Here is an 11,635-nt window from a genome sequence, read left to right on the forward strand (position 1 = left end):
ATGTTTACTGTTTAAAATTATACTCAAAGAATAATATCGTAGATCACATAAATATTACATTCATTAAATGTTACTATGACAAGTACAGAAGTAATTGCTTTATGAATATAACTCAAATTGAAAAGACAAGGATAGTTGTGTTAAAGTATGCATGGAATGAAGCAATGCAAAATTAGGTGAGTGTCTGAGATATTTGTCTCTGGATGAAAACAGCCTCCATGTATGCCCAGTTCATACAATGATCTGCTACTGTACCAGTGACTTCAGCTCTCTCTCATCCAGTCTGAAACAGACAGTGACTTAACATGATGATCAATATATGTGGAAACATCACAAATGAACATCACTGAACAGCCAGCCTCTTTTGCAATGACCTTTTGTGTCTTGTACTACTTGTGCAAGGTGTCAATGGTCGTCTTTTGGACAACTGTCAAGTCAACAAGCTTCCCCATGATTGTGTAGCCTACAGAACTAGACTGAGAGACCATTTAAAGGCATTTGCAGGAGTTTTGAGTGAATTAGCTGATTAGAGTGTGGCACCAGGTGTCTTCAATATTGAACATTTTCACAATATTCAAAGTTTCTGAGATAATGAATTTGGGATTCGTCTTAGTTGTCAGTTAAAGTCATGAAAATTTAAAGAAATAAAGATTTGAAATATATCAGTCTGTGTGTAATGAATGAATATAATATACAAGTTTAACTTTTTGAACGGAATATGTGAAATAAATCAACTTGTTGATGATATTCTAATTATATGACCAGCACCTGTATGTTCATAATTTTTGAATGTAATGATTGAAAATAAACATTTAAAACCAACTCCTTTGTTGACGCATTTTTGTACACTAGAACACTAGAAATAATATCTATGCATGTCATGTGACCATTAACTTCAAAGAACTGTGAACCTTAATCCTTCTAAACAAATAACAGTTGGGAAAAAAATAATAATACACATTTTATAATTGTAGCATACTACTATGTTTATTGTTTGTTTATTTATTTGGGTCCCCATTAGCTTCCACAATGTGGTTGCTAGTCTTCCTGGGGCCCATAATGTGCTGAAACGTATATACAATTAAAAATACACAAATATAATATACATATAACTTACATATAACATAACCACATGTATACATTTATCCACATATACACATTCACACACATACAACATTTGATAATGTCAGTACCTATATAAGTCACAAATTAACTGGTGTAATGCTATTAATAATAATCTGTTTTAGAGTCTTCTTAAAATTACATATGTTGGATATATACCTTGTTCTTAAGTCCAATTTATTCCAAGCAGATGACGATCTAACTAAAACTGTTCTTGTCATACAATTGGACCTTGCGGATGGAACCACTAACACACCTGAGCTCACCTGACGCGTAACATGTGCGTGACAATTCCCACTAAAAACCAATTTATCTACAAAAGATTTTGGATTGCTTTTAAATAGAGCATTGTGCATATAACAGAGAAGACTTATATTAAGTTTGTCCTCCACCTTTAGCCAGCCCAAACAGGTATGCATTTTATCCACACTGGAGCGAAAAGAGCAACCAAGGGCTACTCTTGCGGCTCTGTTCTGAACAATTTGTAATTTTTTCAGATGTCCCTGTGCAGCACTGGACCAAATTACTGGGCAGTACCCCAGATGTGACAGAACTAAAGATTGGACAACTGTTTTCATAACTAATGGTGGACAATATACTGAACATCTCCGGGAAAAAGCAATGCCTTTGGCCATTTTAGACACAATGTGGTCAATCTGATCAGCCCAAGAGAGCTGACTATCCAGCTTCACACCCAAGAGTTTAGTCTGACTCACCTGCTCTACCACAGATGTATCAATAATTAGATTTAAGTTGCAAGGCTTGCCAAGCATACGTTTAGTACCAAAGACTATACATTTAGTTTTAGATATATTGAGAGCTAGTTTATTAAGTTTCACCCAATTTGTAATGGCATTAAGTTCATTCTGCAAGGTACAACTTATATCAGTAATTGTAGGTGATGCATAAAACATTGTAGCATCATCTGCATACAGTACAACATCTGCTCTTGAAACAGCATGTGGCAAATCATTGACAAACACAGAAAACAACAATGGACCCAAACAGCTGCCCTGAGGAATACCACATGACAACTGTTTACAATCAGAAAAGCTCCCGTTGAAAAATACCCGCTGACTTCTACCAGAGAGATAACTGCTTATCAAGGACACAGACTGATGTGAAAACCCATAGCACTTAAGCTTAGACAGTAAAATGTCATGGTCAATAACATCAAAAGCTGCTGTGAAATCCAGCAGCACAGCACCCACAAGCTTTTTGTCATCCATAAAAGTTAGCCACTGGTCTACCATTTGTACCAATGCAGTGTTAGTGGAGTGTCCTGGCTTATAAGCATGCTGTGAATTGGAGAGCAAACTATTTGATACAAAGTACTGCATCATTTGATTAAAAAGTAACTTTTCAAATATTTTGCTCAATATAGGTAAAATGTTAATTGGTCTACAATTTGATTCAGTGAGACCTAATCTATCATCTTTCACTAAAGGTATAATTTTAGACTGCTTCCAAATTTCCGGAAACACCCCACTTATCACAGATCTATTAAAAATGTGACTGATAGGCTTGCATAAGATATTAGCAACAGTTTTAAATATTTTGCCATCCAAGTGATCTATACCTGCAGTTTTTTCCTCCGGGAGAGAAAGCAACATCTTTTCAACAATTTCCTCTTTAACTGTACCAAATATCAATGAACAAGATTTATTCCTCATAATGTTCTTCACATTACTACAAGGTGAATCCTTAGGGTATGATAACATACTAGATCTTAAATTTGCAGTTTTCTTTATAAAAAAGTCATTCAAATGATTTGCTATATCTAAAGGTTTAGTGATTATTTCTGCTGCTGTTTCCAAATACATATTATAACATTTTGGTTTTTTACACATTATTTCATTTATAACTTTCCACAATTGCTTACTATTATTTGATGAGTTACTAATCTTTTGGCTAAAATATATTTTCTTTTTTAATCTATTTAATTTTGTCACTTTATTTCTCAACTTACAATAATACCTTTCATCCATATCACTTTTAGATTTTAGAGTTTCAGCTTTGGCATTATCCCTTTCCCTCATTATAGATTTTAGCTCTGCATCTAACCAAGGAGCATTATTGCTTTTTATCGACCTTTTTCTAATTGGTGCATGTTTGTCAACTATTTTCACAAACATATCCATAAAAATACGTAAAGAAGCATTAACATCCTCCTCATCACAAACCACCGACCAACTGGACCTCTCAACATCTTCCACAAACGCATTAGGATCGAATGTTTTATAAGACCTACGATAGACAATCCTTGCACCAAATTTAGGTAATTTAGTTTTCTTTGTTGTGATGATTAAATTATGATCACTGCATCCTACTCCAACTGAGATGACCTGTGAACACAACTCATACACATTGGTAAAAATGTGGTCAATGCATGTTGATTTAAATTTACCATTCAAAGAAATTCTTGTGGGTTGTGTAACAATCTGCTTAAGGTTAGAAGCATTAGTTATAGTAATCATCTTTCTACGTAAATAACACTTCTTTGAAAACCAATCAATGTTGAAATCCCCCAAAAGAAAGATATCTTTGGTTTGAGCAGATGCCTTCTCAATGTTATCACATATATTTTCCAAGTAATCTATATTTGAACTGGGAGGTCGGTAACAGCAGCCCACTAAAATGGGTTTGTTAAACTGAATATTTAATTGTAACCATATCATTTCAATATCGCTGCCCATCAAATCTTCCCTTGGAGTGACTGCAATATTTTCTCTAATATAGAATGCAACACCCCCACCATTTTGATTTCTATCTTTTCTAAATAGTCTGTACCCCTCAACAGCTAGCTGTGAATTATCAAAACTGCGGTCTAAGTGTGTTTCTGATAAGGCCAATACATGAATCCCATTGGAACAGATGTTTATAATTTCATGAACCTTATTTCTGAGACTACAAATGTTCAAATGAGCTAAAACTAAACCTTTCTTAGGCAAGTTTGAAAGTAAATTTGACATATTAATAAGATTAAAACATCAAAACAAAACCATCAGGATAAGAATCTAAATAAAGGTCATAAGCAGTTAGTCAGATGCTTGCTTTTGTCCATTTGCCGGCCAAATTATAAGCTTATCATACCTTAAGCTGGCTCTTTCACCTTTCTCTCTTGCCTCTTTCAGTTTTGGCAGCAGTTCACGTCTCCTTTGCTGCACCAAATCAGAAAAGTCTTCATTGATATAAATGTTTGTACCCTTTAATTTCTTGGTGGAGGAAAGGATGCGCTGTCGGTCTTTCAATCTAAGAAGCTTCACAACAATTTTTCTTGGCTTTCTTCCCTCATGGAATTGGCCAATCCGGTGGACCCTTTCCATCTCAATTGTAGAACTATCCAGACCCAAGTTATTAGACAGCATTTGTTGAATCTTCATTTCTAATCCACTAATTGTTTCGCCTTTTTATTGTCTTTACATTGTAGTATGCTACACAAAATGCTGCACATTCATGGCACATTTCGATCACTTAATTGTTATGTAGGTACTTTTATACCTATATCTTGTAAATCTGGGCCATAGGACAGTCTATGAGAGAACGGCCACCCTGTTTGGAGATGATCATGTGATTAGAGTAAACACACAGTCTGAGGCTGCACTGCCCTCTTGTGTTTTCTTTGGCGTGGTCAGCTCTATGTTAGGTTAAAATAGTTTTGTTGGCACATTTATGAAAAGGTCAAAAAACATGAATGTCCCGTGTGGACTGTACAACAGGAAATGGTTGACAGTTTCCTGGAAAATGTGTGATGCAAACTCTCCACTGAGAACGCATGATAAACGTTATCTGAGGGAGGAACTTCCTCTTTCAGAACGGTTACCGTGGGCATTCGGGTCAATGTACACATCTGTTCATCTGTTATCCTGTTTTCCTTGTTAGTTATAATGTGTTTTTGACAGAAAAGGTCAGTAGTTTAGTAGTAAATATCAGTTCAGAGTAACTATTATTAGTAGTAATAGTAGTATTTATGTGAAACGAAACAATTTCATGTTGATCTTTCTACAAATGTTGTTTTCGATAATCAGCATAAAATCTCAGTAAAGGTGTTGATTATTTAAACTAAGCACCTACTGACAAGAACAGAATATAAGATGAAGTGGGCGAAGAGTTCACATGATGATGTCATTATGACTGAGTTGTTTTGTTTATGGAATTGTGCTTCATTTTAACAAGAAGGACTGTGGCAATGCATATCTTAAAGGGACAGATCATAAAAAAAGGAAAAAAAGAAAATTCTATCATTGTTTACTCACCCTCTACCCAAGTTGTCTCAAACCAAAGTTTCTTTCTTTTGAAGATATTTTGTATAACGTGTGTAATCAACCAGTTTACAGCCCCATTGACTTCCACAGTATAAAAAGCTACTATGAAAACCAATATTTTGGTTACCCACATTCTTCAAAATATCTACGTTTAACACAAGAAAGAAACTTGAGGATGAAAAACAATTATGACAGAATTTTTTGAATGAAATTATTAATATAGAACAGAGAATCCGTAAATGCAAAACAGGCTTCTAGCCAAATTTGCTAATAACAAATTTTAGAAAATAATTCACAAAGACAAAAATAAATATGCCGTCTATTGTTATTAATAACTGTTGTTACACTAACTAATTACATAGGTCATGAGGGAAACAAAATGCCGCCAATTTAATCTTCAGCGCACTTCCTTGTGTAGAAATAAGGCGCTGTCTATTTAAATGGGTGACTAGCGGGTGTCTGTCTGACTGTGATAAAACAGCGACTGAAGAGCCACAGAACGGGAACTGATCGCCTCCAGAAACACAAAGGGACTTCACGACCAACGCTATGGGCATCAAACTGTACTACACCACCGTGACTGCATCGAGAGAGGTGAGATAAACCTGTGGCGATGCATGAGAAGAATGCAGGGTTAAACACTGATGAAATGGAGGATTAGGCTCTAGACACACCCAGCTGCTCCGTTACAATGCATCTAGCACATCTAAACGCTGATGCATAGAACGCTTAGGAGTGATGAATGCATTACCAAGAGATTATTGTGCCACTCGAACGTTTTAAGTGATTGCAAAGCGTAGTGGTTTGTAGTGATGTTGAAGAAGATGATGTGCATTGGATTGATAACGGAAGTCATATTGAATGTAGTTCTTCTCTCACTAACGGTGCATTAGTATGCGGATATAAACAATTTTTTTACGCGTAAATAAAATCTCTTTAAAACCTGTACACGATATCGTGGCAAATTGGATTGAATCGATGAGATGCACGCTACATAGTTGCATTGCAGCTTTGAGTCTGTGCACATCTGTTATGAATTTAAAGAAAAAGTGATTCACTGATTTTGTTGTTTTTCTCTATATATAAATCAAGCGCAAAGCATACAATACTGAAAGTGCACTGTATTTGTTTGCTTTTTAAAATTTTACGCGATGAACAACACTTGAGAATTGTTACTAAAATAAACGATTCTACATGGAGTGGGGTCTCCCCCTCATGGGTGCCACCATGTTGAAGTCACATGATCACCCATGATGTCATGGAATTTTCTTTTAATGTTGCAATTTACACTCAAATTAGTATTAATCGCGCTTGCAACTAATGCTTAATGCACACACACACATAGCAAATGAAATAAAATAAGAAGAAGAGGAGAGAGTTTGCAGTATTAAATCATAATGGTAAATAATGTGTCGACCAGTGCAGATGCTGAAATAATTGTTGGAAACTTGTTTAATGTATGAGATTTGCATTGAAATCCACTATTAAGCCCTAATCATCTTTAACCACTTTAATGTAGGCTAATGTTTAATGTTTAACTGTTGTCTTGTTCAAGGTGTGGCTTCTGCAGATATGACCCAACTTCCTGAATATAGCTTTGTCATATAGTGTTTCATTATTAATCATCAACTCAGCATTTTGTAGTCGAAAAGCCACTGTTTGTTAAAAGCAATGTACATCTATTCATGCAATGCATGGTTTAATTTGGTGCATTAAAAGACCAAATGAGAGGATTGTTTTGACTGAGCTGTTTATAATGCATTTCCTGCATGGATACAAGTACAGAAACTTCCTCCATAATGTACTCACAAAATCACTTGACTTTTCAGAAGGTTGTGTAAATATGCTTTCCAATTTTATTGATATTAGCCTCTAAATTTTTTTATAGTAGCTCATTTCAGTTATTTAACAAAAGAGCAGTGCCAGGAAATAAAAGCACAGTTACTTACTGCACGACCTTGACCATCGTCCTTGTTTCTCAGGTCAAGTCTCAGCAGGCCGAGGTCATGCGTATTCTGGAAAGTAAGAGCATCAAATATGAGTTGATTGACATCTCGGTGGGTGGTGATGTTCGGGATGAGATGAGGAGTAAATCGGGCAACCCCACGGCAATCCCACCTCAGATATTCAATGAAGACCAGTACTGTGGGGTAAGGACGACTGACAGCAGGGGGTTTTGGTTTGAACTTAAAGCTTTAAAGCAATAGTTGCCTTTAAAAATGAAAATTCACATTCATTTCATTACAGTCCATCATGATTGACTTTCTTCTGCTGAACTGAGCAGCGTGATGTTTGAACAATATCCTTTTCAATTTTGTCCCATGTTATAAATGTAAATGAAAACGGTCCCAAAACAAAGCCATAGCACCAAAAAATGAATGGTTTGTGGGACTAACAGACCAAAATTGTCATTATTTACCCAAATTCTTTCCTTCAAGCAGATGTTCTGAAGCTCCCCTGCAGTGATCTAAAGCACCCCCCCCCCCACCTCCGATTCAATTTGACCCCCTCCAACCCCACGAAATGCAGTGATTTTAACCATTCACTGCAGACGATCGTCGGTGTATTTAGAGCATTCACTGCTAAAATCAAACATGCTTTCACACTTTGTCTGGCGCTGAGCCAGAGACGCGCTCAGTGCTTTTCATAGCCTCTATCACAACACTCCAGTGTTTAAAACCACATAAAATTTATTTTATGTTTCAGACATTTCAATTAACTTCTAGCAAAAAATACATTTGTTAAATACACACTGATATCATCAGTCACATTGACAACGTGTTTAATTCATATAGTATTCATATTTTGTTCATTGTGTAGGCAACTGTTAAGTTCACTCTATTCTTCTCCTAGTTTTAATGAAGACTTGTGTATTTTGGGAGAAATGGGTGGTTTCGTAATTTATTCACCCTCATGTTGTTTTATAGCGGTATGATGGCTTTTGTTAAAAGGGAAGTTCACAGAAAAATGGAAATATTGTCATCATGTTCCCCCTCATGTTATTCCAAACCTGTGTGACTTTGTTTCTTCTTTGGAACTTTAAAGAAGATATTTTGAAGAATGTTGGTTTTGGTTCACTTTGAACAAAACAAATACTATAGAAGTCAATGACTACCAGCAACCGTTCAAAGATATTCAACATTAAGTTTTTCCCAGAGGCAGTAGTTTGAGGTCTGCGTAGATACGCTGAAACTCATACTTGTGTTGCGTTCCTCTTTCTTTCAGAACTACGAGATGTTTTCTGAGGCGGTGGAGGCAGACACAGTGGAACAGTTTCTGAAGATTGCCTGAGAGCCAAAACTGGTAGCAACCATCATCCTCTTCCCTTCCCTGCTCCATGTCCACATTCCCAAAGAGAGGTCTGCCTGTCCCCCTCTGCTCCGCCGGCGGCGCCTGCCTTCCGTGTCTCAATGCCATGCCACATGCCAAACACAATCAACAGAAAAGCACACACTGGCTCTGTACCACCATATTTACCCTCAAACCGAGACCCTTCTACTCTTTCATTCCTTCATGCTTTTGTTTTAAGGATCCTTTTGTGTCCTCTTTGGTTCCGACTCCTTAAACGCCACTACTTTGTCTTAATCTTGTTTGGATCTGAGCTCTTGGATGTGTAGTAATTAGGTCACCTAATCTGGGCAGCAACCCTATGTTTATTCCAGACTGAACTAATGCACAGTCCAAGAAACACAGCAATCATTTAGTGTCCAGTAGGTGAATCAGATCGACCTTCATATATTCCCACTTTTAGTGTTGATAAATCATTTAGAAAAGGTTAACTCTCCATGGGCGGAAATTTATTATGTGTTGGTACCTTAAAAACACAGGCCCTAATTTCCAGCATGATGTGAAGCAGCTGCATCAGATCCTATATTAAGCACACTGCTTTGTATTGTGTGTTTTAGCAGTGTTAAAAAACCACAGGTATGCTCTCCGAGACAGATTTCCATTTAACATTCCCAAAGTCAGGGACTGAAAAACGTTCCATTGCATCAAACTGTGCCAATAAATGTCTGTACGAATGTGTTTTCCATGCAAGCATTTTCCTCCGTCTTCTGGGTACAAACTTTATTCCAAAGTCTGAAATATCCAAGAATCTGAAAATCTATTATAAGGATGAATTCCTCAATGTTTTGGTCATGTTTTACCAAAATAGAAATCATATTTGGCAGTAAAAAATACGATTTATTGTTTGCAATGGGATATTTCTTTCATGACAGTTAACCTTTAATGTATTAGTGGTATATATAATACTACTATTTTACATTTAAATTGATCTGCATCGCTATAAGGATAATTATGCTAAAATGTCATGAAGATCATTTCAAATTGCAACAAAAAAAGGCACCATTTAAAAAAATATATACTCCAACACATTCCTGAATGCCACAGAACTTCATCTCATTTCTTTCTGGTAATGCACTAAATGTTGGTGTGTGTGTGTATGATCAGCAATGCAAACCCCTCCCTGAGCTCTTAACTAACTCCGTACTTCAGCTGCAACCATGAAATTCATCATCTAGTAGCCGAATCACTCCATACGCCATAGTTCACATGTGCATGCTGTTCCATCAAGGGTCTGTCGCCATCCAACTGAGCTCACTGGAGGTTGTAGCATTGACATTTCCAGCAGGTTATCCTCTAGCATGTTATGTTGATCATATTGGTACTTAATTTTTATACTGTATACTTGGCACAGTCTTACGATCTAGATACGAGTCGTGGTCCCACATCTAATTCATTTCGTCTGGTATTGGTAATGTCTGCTGCTCCCAGTTGGTCTTGTTTGCAGTGTGTTGTTCTCTGCGGTCGAAGCTGAGGATGTGGGACCTGCAGGCACGGACGGCTGGCTCATGAAATGATTGTGACTCTTCCTCTGTTGTATTGTTTGTAATGATTTCTTGTGGTCTCTTTGTGCTGTACTGCTTTGCTTTAGGACCAACGCCCTTTTTGGCCAAAATAAAAGAATGCTCGTTAGGGAAAGAAATGCTGTTGTCTTCCAAGAAGATGGTGACATTGTGATGTATGGGTCAAATAAAAAGTGCAAGAAAAAATTATTTTCCATATGGTTCTTTTTATGTTGATGGCATGTTTAAAATTTATTTGCTGGGAACATACTTTTGTTCAAAAACTGGGGCTAACAATAACAAAATATACATATTCATGGTAATCAGATGAATATAGGTTTATGAGTGTTAAATGTATTTCGGATTAATTTTATGTTTAGTAGCCCAGTTTTTATGGCTCTCTGCTTGATTGTGATAGTTCATTTATTGTTTTAAATAAACAGTTAATATACAGATGGGACCAAAAGTCTGAAATAACGCAATTTGACCCTCCAAAAAAAAAAAAAAAAAAAAAAAAATCTTAAAATATAGCTCAATTGCACTACATTGTGTCCTGAGTTCGAATCCCGCCTCTTTCTCTCTGACACTTCACTGTGCTGTCATAATAACAGCAAAAATGACAAATATAAATTTTAAAACAAGGTAAAACAGTTTGGTAACACTGCTTGAAACCTGTATAATGCATTATAAAGATATAAATAATGTATGTTGTAATGCATTATATATTTCCATAAATTATTGTAAACAAAATGCATTGTTATTTGCGGATTCATCTGCAATTGGTTGTCGTATGTGTTATACTATAATATATAATAATGCTTCAAGATATTTGAGCACTGATCAGGGAAAGTCTCAGAAACTCTTCTTGCTTCCACTGAAGCTCAGGATGCTCTTTGAATCATTGTAAAATCTTGCTGGAGAATGTGATCATCAGGATTAAAGATACGAACAAAGACCCCAGTGCTCAGTGGTTTAAAGGGGTCATATGATGTGGTTTCAATTCTTCCTTTCTCTTGGGAGTGCTACAAGCTCTTGGCGCATGAAGAAGATCTGTAAAGTTGCAAAGACTAAAGTCTCAAATGCCTCCACATATCTACGTCAGCATGTGGGAAGATTTGCATAACACCGCCCAGATGTTCACGCTGAGGAAAAAGGCACCTTTTATTCTCGTTGTAGTATTGTTGCTGCTGCTGCCAGGTCGTATAGATAGAGTGTGTTTTAACTGTGAAAGCGAAACTACTTTGTTTGGGCTTACAAAAGAGGACACAACTAGAAATCATGCTTATCTCACGTTTATAATGGGGTTTAATGTTTATGTCTCGTCGCTCTGGGACAGGGCATCACAATATGTTAAGAGGCCTAACATTTCCGTCACACCATTGAGGCATTCAGCCAATCACA

General features: G+C 36.5%; 1 protein-coding gene across 1 annotated transcript; it reads left to right on the top strand.

The window, feature by feature from the left end:
* Positions 1-5,808: 5,808 nt before the first annotated feature.
* sh3bgrl3 (SH3 domain binding glutamate-rich protein like 3) lies at positions 5,809-10,444 on the top strand. Its single transcript, XM_026288410.1, has 3 exons — positions 5,809-5,981; positions 7,370-7,537; positions 8,613-10,444. Exons 1-3 carry the CDS (start codon positions 5,937-5,939, stop codon positions 8,676-8,678), a joined length of 279 nt encoding a protein of 92 aa, XP_026144195.1. The 5' UTR covers positions 5,809-5,936; the 3' UTR covers positions 8,679-10,444.
* The last annotated feature ends 1,191 nt before the right edge of the window (positions 10,445-11,635 follow it).

This window comes from Carassius auratus, chromosome 19, assembly GCF_003368295.1.
Source record: "Carassius auratus strain Wakin chromosome 19, ASM336829v1, whole genome shotgun sequence".
NCBI classification, from domain to species: domain Eukaryota; kingdom Metazoa; phylum Chordata; class Actinopteri; order Cypriniformes; family Cyprinidae; genus Carassius; species Carassius auratus.